Source organism: Mastigoproctus giganteus, chromosome 1 (assembly GCF_048544385.1).
Source record: "Mastigoproctus giganteus isolate SK-2022 chromosome 1, ASM4854438v1, whole genome shotgun sequence".
NCBI classification, from domain to species: Eukaryota; Metazoa; Arthropoda; class Arachnida; order Uropygi; family Thelyphonidae; genus Mastigoproctus; species Mastigoproctus giganteus.
In genome coordinates this window covers 259,390,841-259,405,666 of record NC_143575.1, presented here as the reverse complement: position 1 = coordinate 259,405,666, position 14,826 = coordinate 259,390,841, and the positions used below count along the sequence as shown (strand labels likewise).

At 36.3% G+C, this 14,826-nt stretch overlaps 1 protein-coding gene across 1 annotated transcript in view; it reads right to left on the bottom strand.

Moving 5' to 3' along the window:
• Positions 1–14,826, bottom strand: part of LOC150091834 (uncharacterized) — a 76,089-nt gene that overhangs the window by 11,662 nt on the left and 49,601 nt on the right. Inside the window, exons 3-4 of the mRNA XM_090377231.1 lie at positions 12,145–12,274; positions 7,412–7,601 (exon numbers count right to left, since the gene is read on the bottom strand). Coding sequence (XP_090233357.1) covers positions 7,412–7,601; positions 12,145–12,274 — 320 coding nt within the window. The remainder of the gene's footprint in view (positions 1–7,411; positions 7,602–12,144; positions 12,275–14,826) is intronic.

The window sequence follows — 14,826 nt, the reverse complement described above, 5'->3', positions numbered from 1 at the left end:
CAGGTCAAGGACCAATTATAATTTTTCCTATTGATTATTATATTTGATTAACGCGTTTCCGTTTTGCGCTCGAGGGACGAATTAATTGCGTTAATCGAGGCCAGCCTGTATATACTTATTATTTTTCTCTCCCTAATATTTCTTTTGTTTTTTGAATCTACCTTTTAATCCAGTTATTTAAAAAAATAGGAGGTAGATTTAACTCATCATTGATATAAAGTGTTCATTGTCTAATGGTCCCAGGGGTTTCCCCATCTTTGCTATCACTGATATAGTGAGTAATGGTTATAACCAGGAAATTTTGTCAGTCCCTTGATGCTCGTTATAACCAAGTTCGACTGTATTTTTACTCTTTCTTTTCAAAGTTTACAGTGGCATTTTATTACATTGCACAATAAACTTTAAAGTTGTTGTTATTGGGTTTTAGGAGCATCAAGCAAATAAGGCCATGTTGCTCTGTGTAGTCTATAAACTGCATTTGTCCTGAGGTCGATTTTCTGTTTGGTGGACAAAAAACAGGAGTTTCCCGGAGGGAAAAACCATGCTACCCTCGCCTGAGACCGACTAACTCAGCCATGTTGTGAAAAAGACCCATAAAAATTCCTCCAGCCATTGATGGGATTCGAACTCAGGTCTTTTCGACCCAGTGTGGGGAGGACAGTGATGCTACCCATGAGTGCTTTAAAGAAAGTATTACATGCTTATGTAGAGGGTCAAGCCACCAAAACCTACAGGTATAGGTGATGACATGATATCACCTGTAAATGGGAGGCTTTGATTATGTAACCTAACCATTCATTGTTTCTTGTTCAGTAGTGTACCGCAAATTGGTTTCCTGTGTGAACAATGCCTCAAATGTGGAAGCATGCCTGCTACAAGAAATTCACAATCTTCAAAATTTATTTTTTGAGAACATGAAAATTAAACCCAAACACACAACTACTGATTAATTCCACAAACTGTTTCCTTCAATTCTTGGGTTTGAAAAGGTGAGAACAAATATATACCTGTGTAAAAATATTTATACAATGAACTGCAAATATAGTAATTTCAACAGTACTGAAAATGCGTTTTGCATGTGGAGAAACACATACTGCAACAGTTGAGTTGATATGGTTGTTAAAGGTCATGCGAGGCAGAACTTAAAAGTTTTATTACTGAATAAAAATACTTGAAATTAAAGCAATTCACTTGCTTAAATTACTGTTTCTTTATGTAATCTCCTGTTCATAAAATGAAATAAATAAATTTCTGCTGATTGTTGTTACAACAGAGGCCAGAAGAGTTTTGGGAAACTTCTAATTGTGTTCCTGTGTCTAAGTAGAAGGTGGGATAAAAACGGAGAAATTTTAAAAGGATTCATTTTGAGAGCCTCTCAACTCTGTAAAGGACCCTATGGAACAAATTAAACATATTTATCACACCTTCAGGAACAATGGGTATCCCAACTCATAACATCGAATTTATATTTATTCTTTATGCACCCTCAATAAGTGAACAAATAGCAAAAATTTCCAGAATATACAATGTAACAATCAGATTTGCAGGGAACAAAACAATAAAAAAAACTTAAAAATCCTCCTATTTCTCTTGGGTCTAGAACTCTTGCAACCAAAGCTCCCATTTACAAACCACAGCATGGAGTTTGTAATAACAGCTACACTGAATAGAGTAGACAGAGATTACTCAACAAGAATCAAAGAACACAAACCGAACATAGCCAACAACAGAATAACAAAATCGGTTTCTGCATTCCACTCACAGACAGAGCCACAGTTGAAAGCTTTGTCATGTTCTGTGGACTGCGGCTTCTGGGGATCTGGCTGGAGTGCTTAAGGCTGAGACATCCCTTCTTCCTTTTGCTCAGTCAACACACGAGGGGACATAAATTTGAGTTGGAAAGGGATAGTTGCAGGATGGATGTATAGAAGTTTGCCTTCAGTCAGTAAGCAGTTTGAGTGAATTCAAATGGTTTTTTTTCTTGCTGATGCGCTATATGCTTGCTTTCTTGCATCATTTGTCACTACTACTACTGACAACTTGACATTAAATATTTTTGAAAGCTATTTCAGATCAAAGAAAAAAATTAATATTAATTAATAATTTAACATCATGCCCTCTATCCCTTTCTCAATGTCACATGAAAATCAGAAACAATAGTTCAAAAATGACAGTAATTCCATGAACCGGATAAAAATTCTGCATTTAGGCTTGGGGTCCCAGGACCCCAAGCCTAACCAATCTGAAGAATATCCATTAACTGCTAGCCAACGCCTTGCAGTCACTCTGCAATCCATCTTTCCAGTAATTCCAACATGCTTCAGCTTATACAGTTAACTATCTTGAGGGACTGAGTCAAATGCCTCGCTAAAATCCAAATAAACTATGTTAAAATTGTTCCCTACACCCAACTCATGAGTAAACTGGCATCAAAATAACTCATTAGGTTGGTTAAACATGTACCATGTTGTGTGTCCTCCAGAATGCCATTTTTATCTAAATGCCCTGTATTAAACTCTTAATCACTGCTTCCAAGATTTTGAAATGGTCTGTAGTGACCAACTTCAATTCTTAGAACTGCCTTTATGTCTTGATGAATTACTCCCGAGTCTAATGATGGCCTTATAATTAACCTCAACGGTTCAATACACTCTCTGGCTGCCTCCCTCAAAATTACTATGTATATGTCATCAACTCCAGGAGTCTTACTTGGCTTTAGGCTTGAAAGTTTTCCTATCGAACAGTCATCCGTAATCAAAATCACCAATTTCATATGTCTCAGCCTCACTCGCAGAGCCTCTCCTCAGCATGATGGGCCTTTCTCCAGTAAACACCAATGCAAAGTACCTATTCAATTCATCAGCAACTATAGCTGGGTTATCTAAGACTTTCCCACAGTCATTACAAAAGGGTCCAATCTGATTCGTTTTCTTTTTTATATTTCACATACATGAAATAGTCCTTGTTCTCATTCTTTGCACGCAACCTGTGCATTCTCAAACTCTGCCTTGGCCTCCAAAACTTTATCTTTAATATTATTAAAGATCAACTTGTTGTAGGCTCCCGCACTTTTCACCAGTTTGTAACTTACCATTCCATCTTTTTCTGCTATATTAGTTCAGCAAGCTCAGTATTTATTTACCTTGGCATCCTCCTTGTGCTATATTTTCTTAATGGTATACATGCATTCACAGCTTCTGTGATTGTTGCTTTAAAGGTAATCCATAATTCTAATGTATTTGCCCTCCCTCTGAAATCCATCCAATTAATAGATGCCAAATGGGAGGGAAACTCACCATGGGGAAATTCCCTCCCATTTATTCCAATCAATTAGGTGCAGATTGAAGTTATCCATAATAAGTCATTCACATTTGCTTGCCTGTTTCATCTGCATGTTTAGGCTCTCATCATACTCTTCATAATTCTCTGGTCTGTAATTATTCCCACTTTCATTATACCATTGCTTCCAACTGGCTTGAATCAAACGGATTCTATGCTAGCAGGCATAACTTCTTATTTGGCAAAAGCTCTTTTTGCGCTTAGGCTGCTTTTGATAAGCATAACCTCCACTACCTTCTCTAAATACATCATACATACCATAATGGAACTCATCATCCCCAATTTCCAGGTGCCACCAGGCTGCTGTTTAACCCTATTATGTTAGCATTAGTTCTCCAATCCAGGAGTTTGAAGTCATCTGTTCAATGACAACACTCCTGACATTACAGTAGACACAGTTAAGATTAACTATTCTTCTATAGTTTACTACCCTGACACACCCCTTGAAGTTATTGAGGCTTGTTTCTCTAAGCTTTAGCTTCCTACTCATTGGAAACGTTGCAATCCTCAGAACAACTTGCTAACATCAACTGTTATGGCAACAAACAAGAAGTTCTCAGATGTGTGTAGCATTACTTTAGCCCATATCAGATAAATAAATGTCCACACTACCTTTCTTCCCCCAACTAGCAGTTTCCCCGAACCCTTATGGTATTCTCAATGATGCTGACAAAAACCCTTGCACAACCTTTGTTCAAATTAATACCATCTTTACAAAAAAAAAAAAAAAAAAAAAAAAAAAAATTAATTAATTAATTAAATAAATAAAAAATTCCTTCTACCTACAAGTGCAGGCCAAGCTGATAACCCCTACCCAAGGCCTTGCAGTGGTATATAATTCCTGCTTTCAGCATGTAATCCCTCTTATCGTGTCTGGGCAGAACTACGAACACAAACACATTCTGACCTAACTCAACATCTTTTCAGCACAGTTCTATATTTATCCAACAAATTGTCAGGTCGTGTTTGTTTAATATTGTTAAACCCTACATGAATAGTAATTCTCACTTTACCCATCTTAAAATCCAACAATTTGTTGGTAACACCATCAACCGTTGCTCCAGGAAAAGACATCCTGGTTCTGGTCCTATAACAAAAAAATGTTACCTGTTTTCCTAACAATAGATTCTCCCAATAAAATTAAATCTCCTTCAACCAGAGCCATATGCACTTGACTATTCTAGTTTGGAACCCTAATCAGGGGTGCAAAACTTAGCAGGTTATGAGATACTTGAGTCCCTGACGAGCTCCCAGTTACGTTTGTTTCTAGGGTAAGCACCTGTTTCTTCAGTGACTCATTCTTTTAGTAATGCAGCAAATTTTAATTTGAGATTGGTAAACTCCTTATATTGGGTACAAAGAGAGAATCAATTGAGCTTAGTTTGTCTACTAGACTGACATGGTTAGGTTTGCTCCAAGTAGTTGTATGATGCCAGCAGCAGAATTCATTCACTTCACCATTTTCGCAAGTTACTGAGGTATTTGTACTATTTTCAAATAAACTACAGAGACCAAAGGTTATTTTGCCGTTTACTGAAAAGAGACACTAGCGCGACAACTATTTCATTCCTCACTCGTCTCTCATCGTACAGCAAGTGGTTGCATCCTTATTAGTACTGTGACTATTCTTTTTAAGATTAGTCAGGAAAATATCACTAGAGACCACCTGCTATCTCATAAGACCATAAATCCTGAGGGAGGCTGTCACAGCAGGATCTCATCTTTTAAATAAATGGAAAAATAATTTTTCAGCTGTGTCATCTATTTTAAAATAGTGCAATAACCAAAGCAACTTACATTTTCTTGCTTGTTTTCTTATAAATTAAACTAATGATAGAAATGTAACAATAAAATTTGATGAATTCAAAGTACAGTGACTTCTTAATTTATATGAAGGTTATGTTCCAGAACATCTGACACCATTTAAATTCAAGAGTAGCGTAAATAATCATCAAAAATGCGATAACAAGCCTATGACAGTAACTCACACATCTAGGCATATATGACCTTTCATAACCTATAAAGGCCAAAAGGGTTTTGATAGTGGTAAATGCGCACAGGTTTCAGTTTATGACCCTCCATATTAGGACCAAACAGAAGTGTCAGCTGACCTTTCACTGCCTTAATGCCTCCATAGCCAGGTGGGAAGGAGCAGCAGTGCGTAGCACACGCTTCTTGATTAGACCAGGGTTCGAGCCGTCACCACCAATCACGGAGGATGCGGAAAGGTCAGGGATTGACCACAGCATATTCCCTGAGCAATATGGCCTTAGTTGCTAATGCTCCTAAAAACCAAATAACATACAACAAACAAACACTGCCTTAAAGCCAGTCATAGTCTTTTCAGCAATGGAAATATAAGTGCAATTAATATATATATATATATTTTTTTTCAATATAAACCTGTTTCGCCGAGGTTGAATATCTGTTCGAATATGAACACCCCTCCTCTATGACAGTCTTCAGTTTTGCAGGGAATGCATCTGCAGCATTTTCTTCAGCTGATGCAGCTTCTCCATGTTTTCACATTATGAAAACCATAACACTGAGAAGAAAATTCATAAACCACCATGAGCTTGCCGAAAAGGGCTTAACTTACCCAAACTCAGGTTCTTTTAAAGCATTATAAAGGCTGCAAGCTTTCTCTTGCACTTTCACTAGGCTAATGTAAACACGTTTTTTTTTTTTGGTCACTCATCCACGTAGCAAGCATTTTATCCATGCATTCCATTAAACGATGATTTTGTGCAGTTAAGGACACACCACTCTTAACACCTTCTTTAATTTTAACAGTACTATCTATAATAGCACGTAATGTACTCTTACTCACACAGAGCATGTTTAATGTGTGCTGTGCTCTCACCTTGTTCATAGCACTTAAGCACTTGCAGTTTCATTCAAGCGAAATCGATTTCCTTTAGCACTTACCATTATTTCCACTAGAACTAAGGGGATGCTTAGTAGCCATAAGGGTAATAATAAAAACAGAATTAAGTAAAAATAAGCACAAAAGAAAAAAAAAAATTATACATTTCCAATAAACAATCTTCAGCAAAACAAAATGAGAAAATGGTGGGCTGTGCTGGCCTCTCATGGCATTTCCATAAATATGGTTGCTACACGTTATTTTAAATTCACGTAATTTAAACACACAAAGTAAAAAGTCATTGTATTAGTTAAAGTCAACCAATGTTGACATATCAGTCTGACACAGTGTCAGACCAATACAAAGAATGGAAATTTTGAATATGGTGCATACAATTAAAAAAAGAATAGGACTGTCAATTATGATTTGATTGAGAGGCACAGCTTCAAAAAACAGTACATCCAACAGATAGATTTCCTTGTCTGTATCTTAAAAAAGGGAAAAATGATTTCAGATTGGAGGAGCCAGGCATCTCTCACTGGCTGTAGCTTAAGAATGGGAAAGACATTTATGATTTTGGAGTGAATGTTTTATCATGAAAGTCTGCAATTAGTAACAACAGCACTTAGTGGTACTCATTGGAGAGAAATGCATATCTGAAAAATCCGAGTTCAAAATTGGATGGAGACCACTTACTAACAGTTTAGCCAGTCACTCTGCAATGCAGTTATTATTCTACCGAGAGGTGCTGGACCACAGATATCTGTATCCACAAAAAAGCGAAGGAAGCTTGTGTTTAACATATTTTAGGAAAGCCTTGCCTTCACATGTAGGGCTAAATATTTCAAATGGTGACCCTCCTATCCCCTATGGAGAATTTCCTAAACATGGGGCTAATTAGCTTTCTAATCCCATTCGGAACAGCCAAGAAAACTTATCTATTTGTATCCACATATGCATGAAAAACAAAAATTTCTCTCCCATAGATATTACTCTTGCAGATATGACTATTTGCAAATGCTTCAAGTAATATTTTTCACAAATATTTTTCAAAGCTTCCTACAAACTTTGAACCTCACTTATAAATTTTTCATAAAGTATGGTCAACGTTCAAAAGTTATATGATTCAGATGGCAAAAACCTTTGTTAGTTTTAAGGTATTATGAATTACAGAATTACATAAACCTAAAAACAAGAGTGCATTACCTTTTTTAACCTTTTTTGCCTTTTCTTTCACATATTTTCTTCTATCTTCATCATCACTAGATGAAGAACTTGGCGTTCTAGGGGCACAACCCTCAGTACGTAATGTTTTTGTTAGGGGATCATCATTTTCATGATCTTTAGGTGGGCGATATTTAGCAACATGATCTACTCTAATTGTTCGGCCACACAGCTAGAAAATGATCAATCAGATAAACGCATTACATATGAAAAACAAACTATGTAAATCATAAATGATTATTTATTAAAGTAAAATTATTGATGAATTATATACATTACCTCTACAAAAATTTTAAAGACTGAATTATCATGATTATCAGAAACACTGTTGGCATAAAACTTTAAAACACTGCTGTCAGCACAGCATGGAACTTCAATATACACACAACTCTCAGTCACTCAAATAGGCTTGGGTAAGAATGATTGATATCAGTGCATATCTGCTAATTTTTAAAAATCAAAAATAAAAAGACTTTTTGAAGAGACCTTCAATCAAATACACTAAGACTGCATTACCATACTGTCCAAATGGAATTCGGAAGCTTCTCTTCCAAATTAATGATATGCTACAGTAGTAAATTACCAAGAAATGTAATAACTATTTTTTAAAAAGTTTTCTCCCCCACCCAGTTTTATTCAAAATCTTTACATTCCATAACCCAGTTGAAGCTGACTACAGTAAACCATACCAATTTCCACAAAATGACCACCACAATACAGTCAAATAGCTCAACTAATTCAAAGCAACCAAACCTTTTTCATAAACAATTCTCCTAAAACAGAATACCAACATATTTAAAGTATTTTAACTTTCATTTGATGATAATAAATACAGTTACACAACACAGAACAAACTATCTGCTAACTAGTATAACTTAAGCCTCCTCTTACCAAGAGAGGCTTAAGTTCTGCAAATTGCAGTGGCTGGAGACTAGGCACCTGTGCGGTGATCTGATTGAGGTGTATAAGGCCTTGAATGGGTTGAGCACGCTGAATTCTGATGGGATCCTTCCACTTGTTCAGATTACAAACCTAAGGGGACATAAATTCAAATCAAGAAAAGACAGATGTAGAACAGATGTGCGGAAATTTGCCTTTAGCCAGCGGGTGGTTAATTGCTGGAACAAACTTCCATCTGTCGTTGTGGAAGTTGATAGGTTGAATAAATTTAAGGAGGAACTGGACAGGCTTTTGGAGGGAATGGTGCGATTTTTTTTTTTTTTGGGCTGATGCTGCATAAGCTCATACACATGCTTTCTTGCATCACATGCCACTACTACTACTACTACTACAACAACGATGGCATACCAAACTACACCTAAATCATCAAATTTTACATATAGAAAAAAGTGTTGAGAGTAAAATATTAAAAAGTTAAATCTTTATTAAAAAAAATCAATTATGTAAGCACACTAGTCATAGTTTATGATACGTGAGTGCAGAAAACAAAAGAATATAATTTTTTACTCCCCCCCCCCCCACCGGTGATATGAATGTTTTATGCACTCAATGTGGTAAATAATATTACTCTTCTCACTTTGGCACAGGCTACAAAACACTAATCTACTTCCTTTTTCCAACTTCAAAATATATGGACACGTACCCATATATATATCACGAAATCCTTGAAAATAAAACTTGTTTTTAAATTTAATTTTTATAAATAGCAGAGAAGGCATAATTCAAATAGCAGGAGGCTACTATAGAGAATTATACAAGGAGCGAGGGAATGATGCCAGCAGTGGGGAAGATGGATCGCAAATTAGTAACACATACAACATACCTGATATCCTTTCTGATGCGGTAGAACATGCATTTAAGAAAATGAAGAATAACAAAGCCCCGGGGAAAGATGAAGTTTACTGTAGAGTTGTTAAAATTGGGAGGAAAAGACATGACAAAAACTGGCAAGACTTCACAAAATGCATTAGAAAAGGTGTGATGCCTAAGGAGTGGAATAATGCAATCATAATTTTGCTGCATAAGGAGATAAAAATCAGAAATTGGAAATTATAGACCAATTAGCTTGTTATACCACATCTACAAGTTGTTCACAAGGGTCATTACTAACAGATTAGAAAGAATACTTGATGAGAATCAAACGAAAGAACAAGCTGGCTTTAGAACAGGATTCTCAACTATGGATCACCTTCACGTAATATCACAGCTAATGGAGAAAGCAAATGAATATAAAACACCATTATGCATGGCATTTGTGGATTATGAAAAGGTATATGTACAGCATAAGGTAATATTTCGGGCACTGGAAAGACAAGGCATAGATATCCCATATATTAGACTAGACAAAGACAGTAGTAAATTTAAAATTGAGAAAGGAGTTCGACAAGGAGACACAATATCTCTGAAGTTGTTTACTGCTGCCCTTGACGCTTTCAGAAGATTAGACTGATTTCAGAAAGGAGTCAATGTGAATGGAGAGTACCTAAACCATTTACGATTTGCAGTTGACATTGTGGTCATAAGCCACGATCCCAAAGAATTAGAGGAAAATCTTAATCAGTTATGCAGTTAGTAAGGATCACAGACATTTCTCTCAGATAGGCCAGACACTCTGTACTTGCTACCCGGGAGTCTAAAACACTGATATTCGGGTGACACTCAAGTCAAGTGGACCTAATTTCGGTGAAGTCCAGACGATCTGTGACAGCCAAATCCTCTGCTTGCACCTGCACGATGGTGGGACTATTAGTAATCCTGGGTATAACCTCCATGCACAAGTACATGGCGGGTGACCACCCAGGTGTGAACCAACGTAAGCAGGGGTCGAGGTGTGGCACCCACACCACCCCTCTGTGTTACCAGGCAGTACTAGGTGGTAGATGACTCTCATCGACCGGTGCAATACCACCACTCTGCTTATTGGAGGCTTGAAGTGGTGGAACCCATGTTTAGTCTCCAGAGCTAAGTTCCGGTCAACCCTTCCCCATCTCTTCCATCATGCAGCATGATCGATGACTTTTGAGGTTATGATGAACATTGTGGCGAGATCCAATCTTCCTTACATTTTGAGGGTAGGTACAGCTCTAAAACGGGTTTCGCAGGCTGGCCGCTAGTTAGTACACCGGAACAAACCTATTGGTAACTCTCTAGGAGGCAGCTGGATCAGCTAGTGTATAATCTTGCTACCTCTACTCTGCCAGATAGTGACTGGAGGCAGTCCGAGTAGTGGGTATGTGGAGGGCATTGTCAAGGCCACGTTATGTCAAGATCTGGGTATATTCTTACCATGAGTACACCATATCCAAAAATTTCATTACTTCATACACAGCATGGCTCACCCACTTTTTCTTACTATTGAATACACCACGAATTGTCAAACTAATAGAGTAAGCTTATCTGCAAAAGATATAAACCTCCCAAACACTTCCTAATTCATTTCACAAATATACATGGTCTCAATTCTAATCTTAATGATGTCCATTTCCACTTGCAGTTTGCCAAACCCCACGTAATTTTTCTGACAGAATCTCAGTTAAATAGTAGTTGTAAGGCTGCATTCGTCCTTGGGAATACCAAAGTATTTGTTATATCTCATATTGTGAATACACTTATTCGAAGTAGTGCAATATCATGGCAACCCGTTGTGTTGCCATGATATAACAGCTGTGCATATAACTTAAAATGATGCTGCCTTATAAATATTCTGTTTATTCAGAAATGGCTGTGTATTAATGATGCTATTGCATTTAATATTTACATAGTCTAAATTTGCTTGCAGCTTGAGGCTTTAGCCCTAAATGCATCTTAATATAAAACCAGTTTAAATAAAAAAAATACAAAGATGAGATATAATGATAAATTAAGAGACTACACATTGTAAAATTAAGTTTTTTTTTTTGGATCTTTTTGCAGATAAGATAAAAGTTGGTGGGTGGGGGGCATGACTTAATGAAATTTTTGGATATGGCATATGCACAGTAAGAATACATTGAGTGGCCAACTATATTAGGTACACTTAACAAGAGCAAGTAGGTCCCCAGAATAGTCTAGACTTGTGGCATGGACTCAATGCAGTGCTGAAAGTATGCCACATGTCTAGTGATTGAAAAATGAGTTCAAACAAACAAAAACTGGGAGAGTTAGCCAAGGACTTCAACAGCTGATTTCTAAGAAAACACTGAAAAGAAAAATGTATAACATGGATACCTGGAGTAGGGTCACCCAAGATTTCTCTCATTAAATTAGAGAATTTTGGGCAATAAAAAAGAAAACTTAACTCCTGTTGAGCAAATTAAAGTACGAGTAGTAGTATTTTTTGCAACAAAGACCAATGTTAACAGCTGTGCATTAAAAATGCCCAGCCAATATGGACTAAAATGTGATGCAGTCTGAAAAATTTTGCCTATACTCTAATGATGCCAGGCACTAAGTTCACAGGAGAAGCAATGAGACATTTCGTCCACACTGTGCAAAAGGTGTTGGTGATGTTTTATTCTAGCTATTATGAAGTGTGTCCCCTACTCGAAATATTAACCAAGGTGAACTGTGCTAGCTCTACAAATATTCTGGACAATCAAGGTTGTGCCATGTGCTGAAGATTTGCGTGGTGTAACTTTTCAATTATTAACTAAAAAATTTACACAGGTGACCAAATTTTTGTCCAGTATCTGCGGTGTGTGTGTGGGGGGGGGCTCAAACAACAGCATGATATTACAAAGTGCTTTGACTGCTAAATGACCAGCATGATTCATTACCTTTATTCCATTGAAATTGTCAACAGCTAAAATAGTACTCTTTTGGTTTTCATAGCACACAAAGCAATATCCTTTTGATAATCCTGTTTGCTTGTGTCGGACCAAGTTAATATTGACAATCTCACCATACCTGAAAATAAAGAGATCAGGTTATCTATTTAATAATAAAAATATAAAGGAGTAAATAAATAAATAATAGGATAAAATTATAATTGTATCATACTCCAGTTACACAGCTTTCAAGTGTTCAAATACTGAAGTGGGGGGACAATAAAAAAAAAAAACTTATTTTTTATTATCCTCCCCCACCTCAGGTGAAATTCACAAAATGAGGCAGATAATTTGATAGTGATAATACCCAAACTCAAAATATTAAGGAATCATACAATGTTGGGGGTAGGGGGAATATTGTATCAAATTATTAAAATTTATTCTGTGACAATTTTCTAATAACTTGATATTACATATTTCTCTATAATATTCTTGTATGTCCTACTGTTGCAGTTTGGCACAGACAGTTTGCCTGGACATTGTTTTGTCTATATTATACTTTATATAACACCTTTTAATTATCTTTTAATTTTCAATCCATGCTATGTGAGACTAAAAACCAAAACAATGCTTCGATATAATTTTACTTGGTGATACAAGTTATTTTTATTTTATCTTCTGAATCTGTCCAAATACTTGGCTATTTGCAATATGCTTACAGCTAGCCATGGGTTGTTTGCCAGTAGTTTCTAGTATATATATAAAACCAGTTTAAATCAAAAATACAAAGATGAGATATAACGATAAATTAAAATCAAATGATGACATACCCATTAACTACATTAGAGAGTTTACAGCAACTCAATACAAATGGTGTTAATTATATCAAGAATTAATTACATTTTTCACAGCTCTCATATAAAACGCATCTTGTTACATAAATCGATGTTTACCGGAATTTTGTTAAAAATCTTTATGGTACTTTTTAAAACCAAATTTCTCGAGTCTATGCAGAAAAGATCTAGTAGAATGTAAAGAATTCTCCATGTGGCACCAAGTTAAAGGAGATTAAGCTATTGAAATAGAATGTCAATGGTATATTTCAACTGTCTAATTCTCCAACAGAGAAACAGAGAATTATACTGTCTTGCAAGGCTAAACTGGATAGTAATTCTGTCACTGACTCACTGTAGGGAAATCTGGATTTTAGGCACAACCATTTTAAGAGCCAAAAATTCAGCACCACCTCCTGCTGACAATGTACGATGGGTGTTTGAAAAGTTTGTGGCCTGAGTATGAACAAGTTAGTGGTACATTTGTTAAAAACTTCTCCAATTAATGTATACCATTTCAAATAGTAACCTACCAAGTTTCATGCAGTTTCAATAACATATTTTTTAATTACAGGTCCTGAAGTCAACAAGGTTGTGTGAATGAAGAAATATACAAAAATCAAATCAACCATACAGCCATCCAATATTTGAGAAAAAGGGACTAATGCCAAAAGCAATTCATTCATGAGTATATGGTTACAACATTGAGGGAGGATGCCCCTTCCAATTCCATGGTTAAGAACTGGGTAGCAAAATTTAAATGAGGGAGGGAAAGCTTGAAAACCCATGCTGTGGAAAACTTGTCACATCCATCACTCCAGTTGTTGACAGTGTGCATGATCTGGTGATGAGTGATCAATGAATAACAGTTCGGTACATTGACGGGTTGCAAAGTTGTTGACAGCAGATCAAAAATGCACACGAACTGTCCAGTGAACATTTGAATAATTTTCAAATAAATCCAGAAAAATTTCGTTGCAAAGTTTGTGACTATGGATGAGAAGTGGGTCCATCACTTTCACCCAGACAAAGGAGCAGTCAAAAAAGTGGAAACAGCTTCTCCCACTCACCAAAGAGTGGCAAGTCGGTTCCTTCTGCTGGCAATGTGATGGCATCAGTTTTTTGGGATGCTGATAGACAGCAATGGATTATTTTCAAAAACGGAACACCAAGGAAAACAGACCTTCTCACAAATCTGTCACTGCCACATCTACATTACGAGTGTGGCTTTGAAATCTTGAACCATTTCCCATATTCACCAAAATACTTGGTTGGCATCCATTTTTCCATCAATAGTGATGTGACTGTTGCAATGGTTGTATTCCTGAAGGCCCAAAGAGAAAATTTTCTTTGCAGCTGGAATCAACAAATTGCAGCACAGGTGGCAAAAGTGCATTGTCTCCAAAGTAGTCAAAGTGTCACCAGACTCCTCAAATAAACCCTTCATACTCTGGCCATGAACTGTTCAAACATCCTTTATATATATTTTATTGTGTCTAACTTAAATATATGTATGTCACAAATTTCTGATGAATAGGCTAGTTTATCAGCTATCAGACCAGAATCTTTTATAGAAGCCTTAAACAAAATAATATAAAAAAAAAAAAAAAAAACCGAGGAGAGATTATCAGCATAAAATGAACAAAAGCTAGAGACTCAGAATTCATGCCATGCATAGGGGTGTAATTGCAGAGTTTGATGAAATTCGAATTACTGGCAGAGGGAAAATTAGTTTCAAAACGTAGATCAAACATTTGAAACAGACAAAATCAGATTCAATGCAGACATTTTAAGCTTTTTTTTATTAGCAATTCTCAACAGGTCACAGCTGTGAAGGACAAAAGTATGCAGAAGATTT